Here is a 14696-nt window from a genome sequence, read left to right on the forward strand (position 1 = left end):
TATAAAACAGATATAAACCGATATAAACACAAATCCTATTAATGATAACTTCGTTTAAACAGCCTACGACAACCCTTAATTTCAGACATCAAATTGTCTAAAGCATTAGTTTTAAACGATGACTACAAAGGCAGAGCGTTCCAAAGGCTCTAACCCACACAAAGCTGCGGCAAATATGCGTCTTTCCTGCCGCAGCGAGGTGTGCTTTTTGGTGAATCGGGTCGGATGTCATTGGAATGGAGAGCTATCCTGTGCTGCATAAGAGGGGCTAGGTGGTTGTGTTCCTGGTATTGGAGCTTGTGAAAAGAGGAACCCATAGAGCCGTGAACTACAAAATGGACAGGGCACAACCGCTGGTATTACTGGAACAAGACCCACCAATACCCACATGTGCAAAGCCTAGGTTCTCGCATCCAGCTGCAGAGAAGTGTTTTCATTCAACATACGCATGCTACTTCTCTCCATATTTGGGCCCCCTGGTTTCTCCACGAGCCTGGACTCCCCAGGCAGACACATCTATTTACCGCTGCCTTTTGTCATCTCCTGCCAATAGGCCAAGCATGCACATTCAAGAGATCTCAAAGAGCAGTTGTGGTCAGTAGTCTGCATTTCAAACACATCCATTCCTGGTTTCTATCTGGTTACTAGAGAATGGGATCTGAACACTTTTCTATATTCATTTCTGTAACCGAAATAGAAGTTATAATAGAAAAACTTTTCAGATGCCATTGGGTTGGAGTCCTTCAGTAGTGAGAATGAATGCTTATTAATGTTAACACCGCACTTCGCCTCTTCCACACATCTTCTCCGCACTGCCCCTTGTTCTTCACCTTTGTAGTGTGTGCGCGCGTGTGTGTGTGTGTGAATGTGTGCGTGTGTGGGTGTGCGCGTGTAAGTGTGTGTGTGTGTCATGCTCCCAAAAATAAAATAACGCAATACCTTCACCAGGATAAACCACAATTAACGTGAGGATAAAAGCATCACACGTCTACTCTTCTGAATCCTACTTAAAGTAAAAGAAAGGGTTTGAAAGAAATTGTTTTCTTTACAAAAAGGTGTAAAATGTTTGTTAGTTATATGTAGAATTCTTCAAGTACCAGGACTTCACCACATTTTTAAACCGTGAAAGGGGTTGAGAGCAGATTTCTTAGGGATTTCTTGGGACAATTGCTTGAAGAAAATTCTTTTGTGATTTACTTGTGAAAGTAAATATTGTGTAGCATGTCATGCGAAAGTGCATATGTTTCTTTAATAACTTCAAAGTAGAGTTTAGAGCTAGGTTTTGAAACAAGTACAGGATTAGGCTCCGCCGTAGGCAGAAGGTACCTCTAGTAAGGCATGGGGAACCATCCGCGCAAGTGCCCAGCGTAACATCTGTCTCCCCAAATTCCTGAGCTACAGATCCTCCAGGAATCCTGTTTAACAAAGCTCCATGAACCCAGGCTCCGTGTATAACACGTGACAGGTTGGTGTGACGGCTTCATCCCAGCTACCTCCCCACCCAGCCCCTGTTTGATGCAAACACCCTAGTCATAGACGATGTTGACTTTAGAATTGGGAAATGATGAGTGCAGACACCCCAGGACAAAGGGGAGCAAGCTGTGCCTGGGAATCATTGCAAACCCCTTCCACCTAATGGTGGAAGAGTCCTGGGCCACAGAAGAAACGCGACTCAGACCCGATCTCCACCAGAAACCTACTTGGCAGCCTTTCCTGTCTGCAACCCTACTCAAAGACCAGCCTCCAATAAGCCTGCAAGTCCCTGACCCACTTGCAGCAGCACGCTTTACCGCTGCTATCACATCCACGAACTCTGGATCCGCATTCAGAAGAAGCAGTCATTCTGCTGGTTTCGTATCCCAGAGCTTCTCATCGAAACCTTAAGACACTGCGCTCCAGACTATTGCCAGTGAACTCATTACCTGCTGTCCAGCATCTGAACCTGTCGCATTGCCCTATGGTCTCCACACATCACGCTGTACAACGGGCTTCCCGTCATGAGACTCAATAGCTGCATCAGCTCCCAAACAGCGCGCCGTGTCCAGGTCTATGTAACCAAGCACGAGCTGCAATGCAGCACCCACTGCCCTGGCATCTGACGCAAGTGGCAAAGACTCTGTAATGACTGTCCACCTGCGGTCCAGCAGCACCTGTTCTTCCAGGAATGAGGCAGCGGCACACACCGGACACTTGTCAAAAGCACTCAAAGCCCAGCACTCCTCATGAGTTCGCTGCACCCCATGTGCAACAGTAGACCCCAACCTCTACCCCCTAGGAACCTTGTACTGCTTCAGTCTGACCTTTTTGTAACGCACAACGCCCCCCTCTTATGTGGAAAACCTTCAGCAAGTCTTGGCTGCGTGAAGGTTTTGCTGAACTGCATTTTGCATGCAGGGATTTGAGCCCATACTTGTACTATAACCTTTAAATATTTTAAGGGCCTGACTTCGAAGTGCTGGTATCTATAAAGCATAAATTGGCTGAAGCCATCACATATTATGAGGCCATCTGAAACCTATGCCTGTTCTGTGCAAGGGAATTGTTGAGGGCGGTTGACCATGCTGTGCCTGCAGTATTGGCGGAAACCTCCCCATATGCTTCCTATGAAGTACTGGTTCTGTGTGAAGGGCGAGTGTATAGTAACCCTGACTACTCTTCTCCCCTCGCGGCACTCAACTGGAAGCCATCGCCAATCCTTGGCTATAGGTGGAAGGTACGACCAGGGAACTGATAAATGAATTCCCGCCCTCAGACTCTGTTCCTCGTGCACACAGAGCACTTGTGTTGTATAGTAATCCTCATGGCAGTAGCTAATTTCTTCTAACCAGGAGAATCACTTTGCCAATGATGTGCACAAAACTCTTGAGATTAATGAAGCAATCCCAAGGGGTAGGGTAGTTACCGAAATCCTTTTTGTCAGCATGCACTTGTGGAATGGAGTGATAATCCTTAGAGTGGCTAATGTTCTGTGCCTTTTAAGATCACTGCAAAGAGGAGGTGCACATAGCTGCCAAGAGACCCCCATGTCATGTGTGACCCTTCCAGCCAGTCCTAGCTTTGATTCAATTGCACTTTTCATGCTGCGATGGCTTGAGATTATACTAACAATGTAAAAAAAAAATAAACATTCCTCCTCCAGAATGCAGTATGCGGTCAAAAAGACCGGTTGAAGGGGCCCCATGTCACATCGAGCTCTAACTCGATTTGTGAGCATAGAAAGAAAATAAAGAAAGCACCTCAATTGTGGATGTGGCCGACTGGAAAGTGATTATAAAATGCATTTTCCTTTGAGAAAAATTAAGATAAAAACAATGACGGCAAGCAGCTCTTAGCCATGATCCTCTGTGATTTAAAGGAGTGATGCGTGTCCTCCCTTCTGCTTCAACCAGAGCTCCAACTTTATCTCAATTTCTTTCATTTCCCCTTCAGCCTCTTCCTTCATTTGCTTGCACAAAGGCAGAGAAAGTAGTTTAGAAATGAATTTGCACAAAGAGAAAAAGAAATAAAGGCAACATTTCATGGTCAAATTTAAAGCAATTGCAAAATAAATGTAGGAATGCTTCTTGTAAACATGAAGATGGAAAGCTTCAAAAGCTTGTTTACACCAATATTGTGTCTTTGCACTGGCTAAGGCTCCACCACCAAACCCTGGTCTGTGCATAGAAAGGGAAACAACTGCCTTCAATCAAACTGGCTCGAAACAATAGCTTCTGAGAAGTACTAATGCCGAAGGGTCTCAAAAACTAGCTTGTCAGGCTGTGTGTGGCACCCGGGCCATACAATGAACATTAGTGGTCTGTCTGAACGAGTGTTTCCTAACTTTTCGACTTGTGTACATCTCACCCCCCCCCCACCCCCCCCCCCCACCACGTTAATTAATATTGGCACCCAGGGACCCACCTGAATCATTATTGGACCCAGGGACCCCACTGAATCACTATTAGAATCCAGGGACCCCCCCCCCCACTGAATCCATATTGAAGCCAGGGAACCAGGCCTAAGCATTTTCGATGATTTGGAAAACACCACAAAAAATGCAGAAACAAGCATTCATTATACAAATACTCAAATGATGAAATGATTTATTTAATTCATAAATATAAAAAAAGCGTAATTTTACTGGGAAGGTTGGAACTTTTTTGATTCAATTGAGGCCACTCCTCATCCATACTATCTATATTCTGTTGAATGCACTTGCACTGCTCCCACAAAACATTCTGAAGATAAAAGGTTACTTTTTAGCTTCCAATTTCAAATTGCTTCACATTTACAGAACGTTTTTAAAATGTTCAGTTTTATATTTTGCTTATTTACTTTTGCACACTTTATTGATCTGTTAATATTAATCTAAGCAGTCACGGATCCCCTGAGTGGTCTTCGCAGGCCCTGGTCGACCCTGGACCATAGGTTAAGAACGATTGGTCTACACCATAGTTACAGGTGCCCTAATGCAATTTGAAAAATAGTGCAGCTGCCTCACCAGCATTGAAAACCGGTGGGCAAAAACCGCCTCAAGGTGAAATGCTCAAAAAACAGAAATTCCACCTCAATCTTGGCATCTGTGTCCACCACCTACTTTCTTTGCAGATCATGTACCTCTCTAGCCTGAAGTGTTAAACAATAGGGGGCATTAACTTCCACATGAATTTGCAAGTAAGCGCACTTGCAAAAACATCTTTAATCAAATTCTCAAGAAAGACTCTTGTTTATCACCAGCTAATACAACTTTTTTTTGTTCAAAATGTTTTATCTGAGAGAAAGCATACAATCAGACGATATTGCGATACAAACAAAGGGAATGAAGTACAGGTTGCATATGACATGTCAATATTACTTTTAGTAGCTAAGGCCTGTTCTGCACAAGACTTGACTCCTTGTAACACCTTGTGCCACGGACTAACATCATGCCAAATCAAAAGACTTCAAAAAGTACAAAATGCGACACGCAAGTCTTTATAAAAAATCAAAAATCCGTAGAAGCACTCCTGCATCTATTAAACTTTGCCTCCTTTGTTGTTCAGCTGAATGCCTGTGCCCTCTGTGTTCTCACTTTGTTCCGGTCACAATGTACAATTCTTCAGTACATTGCACTGCAACTTATTGTCTGGGGCAGTGTATGTTGCGCGCACATCAAAAAAGAGCTTTAACCTTGAGTTTAGGTGATGTTTACAGCACAATGTGGTCCTGACGCCGCCACACAAGGTTTAGTTTTTAGAGTGGGTGTACAAGACAGATGCACCTTGTATAGTTAAAAATACATTTTATGACTATTACTTTTGTAAATGTTCGCTCAATGTTTTCTGACATAAGTTCTCATCTAATTTACTGGACACCCAAGATTCCATCGTCCTCCACTTCACAGCTCGTTAAAAAATGAAATAACTCTGACAAAAAAATGACTTGGTTGAACGACAATTCGAAACCAAAAATCTAAAAGCAAAATAAATGAGCAAAAAATTATTCAAGTTCTGAAAATGTTCCCATGCTTGAGTGACTAAGCGCCTATTTTCGCATATTAGCTGTGTCAGTGAAATGCAAAAACCGTACAACGCTGTCCACGTTCTATCGAGTACCTGCTGACTTGGCGACCTCATAGTGTGAAGTCTAGCGTTTCCCATGATCTCTAGTGTGCTGTGTGTGGGCAGCAGGCTTATTGCACTCTGTGGCCTGGCTTATTGCCCAGGCCGCGTGCAGTGTTAAGCTCGGCGGAGTGCTGTAGTGGACACAGTCGTGTTTCACTGGCCACCTTGGATCCTAAATGCACAATGTGAGGAACAGCCCTTCATTTACTTCCCTTCTTTGGATAGTCCCATGTTCTGGCTGGGAAGAGGCTTGAGAAGTTAGGGAGGCCGTAGCTCAGCATGAAACCCTAGTCCACAAGTCACCTAAGAGAACTGAGACGCCAGACTCTATCTCATGTACAATGTAAATGTAAATCCGTATTTGTGAAGCATGAACTACTCACCCTTGCGGGTCTCAAGGCACTGGGGGCCGTTGTGGAAATTAAGGGCCCGATTCACAGAACTAACTTAAGACAAAATCCTAAACTTACTACCATTTTGGTATTCACAGAAGGCACTTTTTTATTTTGGTATTCACAGAAGGCACTTACTCATTTCGGTATTCACAGAAGTTAGGAGTCCTAACTTTAGGACTCCTAAATGCCTTCTGTGAATACCGAAAGTCTTAAAATTAGGATTTTTCTCAGTTTAGTAGTAGTATAGTTAGGACTCCTAACTTTAGGACTCCTAAATGCCTTCTGTGAATACCGAAAGTCTTAAAATTAGGATTTTTCTCAATTTAGTAGTCCTAAATTTAGATTTAGGACTACTAAATTGAGAAAAATCCTAATTTTAAGACTTTCAGTATTCACAGAAGGCATTTAGGAGTCCTAAAGTTAGGACTCCTAACTTCTGTGAATACCGAAATGAGTAAGTGCCTTCTGTGAATACCGAAATGGTAGTAAGTTTAGGATTTTGTCTTAAGTTAGTTCTGTGAATCGGGCCCTAAGTGAGCTATTGCCCAGAGTCACATGATGCTGAGCTGAGCTGCCGCCGGAGCTGGGGATCGAACCATGAGCCCTTTGCTCCGAAGTCAGCAGCCCTGGCCGCTGCACCACACCTCTCCACCAATGGAAAGCACAATCGCTTTCCACAGAATAATGGTCAAAGCATGTGAGGGACGAGAGACCGCAAACTTGCTGAAGGTGTGCTGCATCTTGTCTTCATGGCACAGAAGGAAAATAACAAGTCTCCTGGAAGCACGGGTGAATAATTCTAGTGACAGTCCTTGCCTATAGCCCACAAGACAAACTTGATGATTCCTTGCCGCTTAGTAGCAGACATTAATTACCACCCAACTCAGTAGTGCTCATATTGTCCTCCTCAGGAGATTGAAAGATTGAATTATCAGTTCTAGATCCTTCTTTTATGCAAGTTTGTGCACTGTGTACCTGACCAGCTGAGCTATCTTACCAGCAGTGGAGCTGCTGATCTGCTCAGGATTCAAAGTTGTGGCCTGCAAATGCCCCACCGTGACTGGGACAGCCACCGTATCCGCGTGCTAGTATTCCAACCTGAAACCTGCTGAACGCCCACATCTCTGCAGCCAGTCCTTCAATGCACTGAAGATTGTGTTTCTTGTTAATTAGACAGCCATTAGGAACGGTCAGCAACTAACCCTCCTATTGTGGAAAGCTGCCGGCAACTAAAAAGTCACAAATTCAGATCTGTTTAAGGCTAACGCAGCTTTTCAACCTTTTAACGCGGATTGCTGATAAAATCACCACCACTCATTAGGCTAATGACACTGGTGTTACTTAAAAGGAAGACTATAGAAAACATGGCATGTAAAAAAATTAATGTATACAGTTGCACCTCTAATATATACATATTTAGTGTTTAAAATGGATGCTGGAAAGAAGCTTTCACTATTTTCCATGGGTAAGGCTTGTGTACTAAATTTAAAAAGGTGGTAATTACAACAACAAAAAATCGTAATCAAAATGCATTTGGGCTGATTAGATTTGGCATGTGGTATGTCCAATACATTATTGAGAGTGGCCCAGGACACGGGTGCCACATCATTTGCTAAATGTCTTGCTATTTAGTGGTTTCACTCAGTCGCCGGATTTCGCTCCACATGTTGATGGTCGCCACTTGCAAGAGGTTACCAGTTCAGTTTCTTCGGCTTGAGCCCCCCTCGGAGCCCCACCACTCTTTTAGGTCTCGCCTGACGCAGCGCATGCGTTGGTCTGGCGAGACTTATTGAGAGGGCTCCAAAAAGTGCTACCAGGCCAGCCTAGAGCTACAGTGCATGTGCGCGGGCGCGCGCACCGCGCTTTACCGCGATTACTTTCACTTTCGCGGCCGCAGGGCCGCTTTGCATAGCCAATAGGTCTCGCTTTTGGGACCTTATAAGTATTTAGTTATGCAACTGTTGCATGGCTAAACACTTATAAGGTCCCAAAGGCGAGACCTATTGGCTATGCCAATGCTTGTTTTCTTTCCTCTTGAAGCAGTGGACAGAAGACGCCGAACTCCATAAACCAGGGCTCCGAGGTGGTTGCCCAAGTAGGACGCACACAGAGCCCACTTGACTAAGAAGGGGACTTCTTTCCCGCAGGATGCAGCGTGGTCAGCACGGCTAATCTAGGAAAACAAACGATGCAAAACAAGTTCAGAGGAAACAATCCAGCTTTAAAATGCAAGTGACCAGGAGAATAAACCTCTGACCTAAATTAGACATTTCCTGCTGTGAAGCCAGAGCTAGTATTATCCGATTACTTGCACGAAATGGAAAGGTATTCAAATATGTTTTGCATCTGTTTGTTCAGAGCAGGTTTAGCTGTCTTTTCCACTCTGTCTTGGTGAGTTGTGTTTGTTCAGATCAGACAGATTTGCTTCTGCTTTCTTAGTTTGTCTCTGTCCTGTTGTGTAAACGTCTTCTAGCACCCCAGAAATCGTTCCTATCCCGTCTTATTCCAAAATAATCCTTAAGGTTATTTTAGTTCTCTGTTTTTGTATGTGAAAATTAAAGGATGGAACTCTAGCAAGTATGTTGGTGCTTCATCTAATGAAGGCTCTCTGTCCTCAATGCTCTCGATGGATGACATTTCCTAAAAAGCTGCTTTTGAAACTGAAACCCCTGCGAGTTGAAAGTGACCTCTTTGCTATTCTGCTGGAAGCAGATGTCAAATGTGTACATGACATTGGACCCGGTGCTGGGGGTCCGCATGTTCTGCACCTCTGCGTAGGAAGTAACTCGCAATCCCTGGATGGAGCTGTGGCGAGACGGTCAGAAATACCCGATTCCTCCAGTGTCCCCACACCTGTATCCTGGGGACTCAAGAGGTCCTAAGGTCGTCAGACTAACTTCCATGAGACCTTATCAACAGCGTTACTAAAGCAGTGGGCGAGTTTAGCAGCATTTACTACATGCCGTAGGAGTCTTGTATTATTGCTTGGTAGTCTGAATCTGAGAAATCAGTTTCTTAATGCTGAATCAGAGTGTTTATTACTCTTTAAGTAGTCTGTTAGCTATGCCTTTGGCATACAACTTCCAGTCCATGTTTAGCCAAACTGGGTGATAATTTGCTGCCTCGAATACATGCTCAGCCTCTTTCATAATCGATACAATGTTGACCTCCACCTTGGTTCCTGACACAGCCCGCCCCAAACGAGCAGAGTAGTAAAATAATCTACCCAAAGGATTTAGCATGCAGTGGCTACTTTTTCAAAAACATGTTGGAGAGAAAATCTGATCCTGGTGCTTTCCTCTACGGTTATCCAAGGGTCCTTTTTAGTATAATCTGGTTATACATAGTAAGAAAGTGTTTATAAGCTGGGTGGATCTACAAAATTCCTTTTATCTATTCAGAATTCTTGGTAGCCCCTATTAGAAGGTTGTGATCTCGCAATACCATCACTGAGACCAGGAAAAAAACACCTCCTTTCTGAATTACTTCCTGAATCCTACAAATTCTAATTTGCCGGCTTAGCAATACAGCTTGCTATCCCATTTCTTTAAGTCACAGTTTGTGAATAAACCGCTCCTCCATCTGAATCTCTTTTCAGTTGCATAATTTCCATGCGCATAATCCTCATCTCTGGCAACATCACATCTCCTCTCAGCTTCCAACCATACTCTGATAATGTCCTGCTTTTCACTGGATGGCTTACACCGTTGATATTTAGTGAGACGATATGAAGTCTCCCTATCATGCAAACCTAAAATAATGCTGTCACTTCCACTTGACCCAGTACAGAATGCAGCAACGACTTCCTTAAACTACCAGCCGCAAACGGCTGTTCTGGTAAATAACACTAGTTGCTCTCTACCCCTCCACCGAGTACCACCTAGCCTCACAAACTGAATTGAGGTAATGAAAGGAAAGAGATAGAAAAGGGAGAAGTGCAAGAGCAGGTGCACAGCAGAAAGATTTTGTAAATCACAACAGATAGATATAATCACAAACACCACCCTTTGCAGATTCCTCGGACTCGCCACCAACTATTTACGTGGCATTAGAACAAAACTACAGCCTCCCAAAGAGCCTGACCCTTTGAAATGATGAACAGTGATGACACTGTTCATCAGAAGTCCTCTGCAGACCAGTACACGTCTTTGTATCCATGTGAAAATGGGGAGAGTAGTTTTTTGGGACAATCTATATCGTCCAAATCCATTGGTCTCAGTAGAGCTACTAGGCATGATACCAGGAGACTGCTTTATAGTCAAACCTGGAATCGGGAAACCCAGAAAAGTGACAAGACCGCAAAATGCACTCGCAGGTCTCTGCGGGTGAAGATTTCACCCTACAGAAATGCATTCAAGAGCTCGATACAGTTACTAGCTTTCATTGGTTGCACAGTGCCTCAGATAGGTCCTGTGTGTCCCTGGCCTAAAGTGTTTCCCTTACTGATTGGCTATCAGGACTTGACCCCTGTCACAAGGATCCCCTCTTCTTTTGACCTGCTCTCCTTAGGTGTCGCATGTCATAAAGCTTCCCTTTCCTGGAAATGCCGCTAATCTGAATCTTCCCCATCTTAAAATGGCCTCAGTCACTGTGCAACCAATTCTGTAAGGGGTCATGTCTCCCAGCAGCATGATTGTGAAGGACTCTCCTAAGAGGTGGTCTCAGTAGAAGTGCTCTTTTCCCTCATGTTTTCTGAGTGATGTAGGATTTAGGTGACAAGGTAGTTAAACGATCTATACTGTTGATTCAAGCATCTTTGTTGTCGTATGTGAGGCAGAATTTGTTAGGTTTGATTCATGTTGCCTGTTGAAAGTGGGTTGGTGCTGATGGCCATTATTTCCATCATCATCAGAAATGTATTACTTTGACAACTGTTGTCTGAGATGAAAGGTTTGTCTTGTGGAGGCCCCAGCTCAGTGATGCCGGTTGTTGTCATGGATACCTTAGCATGGTGATGCAGCCTTCAACTCTTTGACTGCTTTTCTCTCTTGACTTAACATTTCTGGACTTAGATGCATGTTTTTGGTAAATTACAGCTCTGTGGTGTCTTTTTTCAATGATGTATGTTAACATGTCGCTCACCCACTGCGTTTTCTTCTCTGCTCAGATGTCGGGTGACGATCGAAGCGACAAGGAAGAAGACGATGTCTCTGATGATGGGGAGGACCAGTGCCTGAAGAATGGCGCCGGAGCCGGCAAACACCGGGTCCTCAATGGCCAACCTGATCACTAGTGCCGCGGGGGAAGAGCCCCCTTCTGCAGAGTTTCTTGCACCGCGTGCTCTGAACCAGCATGTCCAGGCTGCAGTCAACACCCTGGCTAGCCTGGAGCGCTGGTCACGTGCTCTTACTGGACCTGGAGAGAAGCCAAGTTTTAAAATGTTCACTTGACTCGACCAAATGCGTTTACTGCCCCTCCCCAAGTCCTCCCACAAAGCCTGTAAACCGCTGCATACCAGTGTGTAAAATACATATCTATCTATGTAAATATCCATATATCCAAAGGAACAGATAGAAATGGCCCCGTTGGCAGTGTAAGGTGTTCTGGAGTTAAGACACACTATTTAGGAGTTTAGACTGGGAGGCGCAAACCCGAAGTTCACATGCCTCCGTCATTGCTCACGGGCGGGCCTGGTAAATTTCGCTTTCGCCGCTGACGACATGAAGCACTCCCTGAATATTCACTACAAACAGTGGTGATTTTCTTTGTGTGGTTGCACCGAAGGAAGATGGCTGCTGTACACATTGTGAGAAAGGGGGGTGTCCAAGATGCTCATAGTGAAGAGTATTTGCTAATCCTACGGCAATTTTTACTGCGCCCCTCGAGATGACGATTTTTTGTCGTTCCCGCCTGTGGCCTTAGATTTTTTTGAACCAGAAATCATAGTTGTCCTCTTTAAATCACTCTGGCTGCTTCTAGAAGAGACCTTTTTTTTCTCCCCATTTTGTTTTAAATCGGTTACTTATTTGCTGTTTATAATTGGTGCAGCAGCTCGTGAGTGAAAGTCGAGCGGAGCTATGTGGAATGTCTGCTGTGGCATCGCGTCTGCCACTCCTGAATTGTAAAAGAAAATGCAGGAGAGGACGGGCTTAAAGGGGTGGTACCAATGTACCACACACCTTGTTGTAATAATGTGTTCTCTTATTTGACTGAGAGGTGAGGGATATGAAAGTGAGCATCAGGGTCTGAAAGATACACAATACTGGATGGAACATGAGGTATACGTTTTTTTTATACCTTTTAGTTCTGATATCAGAAGGAAGGTAATTGTTGTCAAATGTAAACACAATTCCAGAGGTTTGCATCCATGGGTGTACTGTTTAAGTGTTATTGCCATATCACTGGGAGTAATGTACGCTTCCTCGACCGCTCTCGCAAAAATAAGATAATTGGCCAGCTGTCCGTTACGCACTGTATGAAAGTTGGACAGGTCCTATCTACGCCCATTGCTTCAAAACGTGTACATAAGACAGCGTAATACAATAGTGTAGCTCACAAACCTCGGGGAGGTGGGGGGTGGGGGGGGGGGTTTATATATATATACATATATATATACAAAGCAATTCATGAGGACTCACTGCCCTCCCCCTTTCTGACCTGTGTGGATACGGCATTACACTGTATGTCGTGTGAAAGTGTGTAGGTGTACATGAAGTATTTGATTGGAATTTCGAACCAAATTCAACTCCCTGCTTGGATGAACGCCTTTCTTACTCTACGCTTGTGCAACAAAGTGGCGGGTTGTGTGGCGTTCATCGTCTTTTTAGATTGGTCTGTTAATTTCATTGGATGAGATTGTCTGTAGACCATTTTCCTTAAATCATTGGCAAGTCAGATGTAAATTTGTATTTTTTTTCTCTCGCAAGAATTCTTTTATTTTCAAAGTAAATTATCATGACCACAACCTCACTGTTTGCAGAAGAACCGAACTGTACCAACGGGAGTCACCATAACGGGCCCGTGGTATGTTTAATTGTATGAACCTGTGCAGAGACCTCGCTTCGTTACTTCCGCTTTGTCCCTGTAGAGTGCACTGCATTTCAAGAGTCGATAGGTGGCAGCAGCACACAGCGTTTGCCCAGAAGGGCCGCTAGTGACCGCAGCACAAAACCTTACTGGTACCCGTACTGTGGCAGTTGCATTCTGATGGCACTTGAATGTTAAGTCTAGGCCCGGGTGAAATTTCCTGTTGGTATAATCTTGCATACTTTTGGTACTTTAGTTTTACGTTTGTTATATGAAATTCCAGTTATTACAGTGTTTGTGGCAAAAAGTAAGCTCGAACACACAGGAACAGCACATGCCACCAGAACCTGAGTCACTGCTGTTTGTGGCACTTGTAGTTTTTGTGCTAATATTTTAGCGCAACACGCATCCTTGCATCCAAAATCGCCACAAGGACGCATTTCGCACTAAAATATACCGGCAGATGCTCGTTTAGAAATTTGCTTAATTTTTCCCCAAAATTTCGTAGTTACACAGAAGCAAATTGCATGAATTTTGCACACACCGAGTAAAATACCCTACAAAAAAACCTAATGTACTGGTAGAGCTCGGCTCAAAGATCGTCCACAACTCACTGGGTAGGGCCCACAAAAGCTTCCTGATAAGAATTTCATATTAAAGTGTATTTTACATGTAAAAACGGCAATTCAGGTTCCCTCTTCAGTGGATCGAGATTTCTTTCCTAATTCTAGCTTTGTGTACAGGAGGGAGGATTGTGTCAAACCCAAGCGAAAATAATCCTTTCTGGAATGTATGTATTTATACTACGCAGACGTCCATGCACGCAGACGCGCACAGAACTAGTGATCCAAATGAGTATGTGATAAAGTGCCTTAAGTGTGAAACTATGCAATGAACTGCCACCCATGTAATAAATCAGTTTTATTCCTTTTATGGGCGTTAGTATTTCAGTTTTTCAACAGCATGCCATTTTCCATGACAATTGACTATACATTAAATTAACAGTATGAATCTTGGAGTTCGAAAGTGCTGCATCTGTAACGGAGTTCTTTCTGTGTGCTGTCCGGTGGCATTGGCAGTGCCTTACCTAAGTAGCATTATAGTGTATGTCTTTAACTTACTAATGCATTGCACAGTGAGCAGAGGCAGGTAGCCCCTGGAGATGCCCCTTCAGCCTCTGCCATTGCCAGACACGAGACCGGCCTAAAAGTACCTCAGTAGTTTCCTTAAGGTGGCTTCCAAAAGCTTTAAAGTAGCTTAAACGTTTTTTGTTGTTGTAGATCAAAACAAAAACTCTTGTAATAATGGTGCCGTTTTCTAACTAATATTGTTTCAGTATTTAGCTTACTGGACATCATAGTTTTTAGGTCGAGCCTATTGGCGCATGTGCTGTCTGTTGCGAGGTAAATTGTGGCTTACCAAGAACACAGAGGGGCTTGGAGCCCTTACATTGCTTACCATTAATTCACTTTCCTTGTCACTCATTTGCCCGCTTCTTATTTGTCCCTGCCTTTCGATCTTGTGTTTGTCCCTTCCATGGAGCATTGCCTCTTTACAGTCTGTAATTGATTCGCATTGCTGCTTCCACTGCTTGATTTTCAAGCACTACCTGCTTCTTTTGTGTAATGGTCTCTTGCAGAGTGTGCGTGTTTTAAAGTTGTCTCTCTTGTGTACGTCTCTCCCCCCCCTTCATTCTATGTTACTCTCTTCTGCACGACTGATTCGACCTGCCTCCCTCTCTTGCCCTGGCCCG

General features: G+C 44.0%; 1 protein-coding gene across 1 annotated transcript in view; it reads left to right on the top strand.

Moving 5' to 3' along the window:
* The window catches only part of CERS3 (ceramide synthase 3), a 314458-nt gene extending 300584 nt beyond the window's left edge, over positions 1-13874 (top strand). Inside the window, exon 10 of the mRNA XM_085644534.1 lies at positions 11085-13874. Coding sequence (XP_085500660.1) covers positions 11085-11210 — 126 coding nt within the window. The 3' untranslated portion in view covers positions 11211-13874. The remainder of the gene's footprint in view (positions 1-11084) is intronic.
* The last annotated feature ends 822 nt before the right edge of the window (positions 13875-14696 follow it).

The sequence above is a fragment of the Triturus cristatus genome, chromosome 3_1, assembly GCF_964204655.1.
Source record: "Triturus cristatus chromosome 3_1, aTriCri1.1, whole genome shotgun sequence".
Taxonomy (NCBI): Eukaryota; Metazoa; Chordata; class Amphibia; order Caudata; family Salamandridae; genus Triturus; species Triturus cristatus.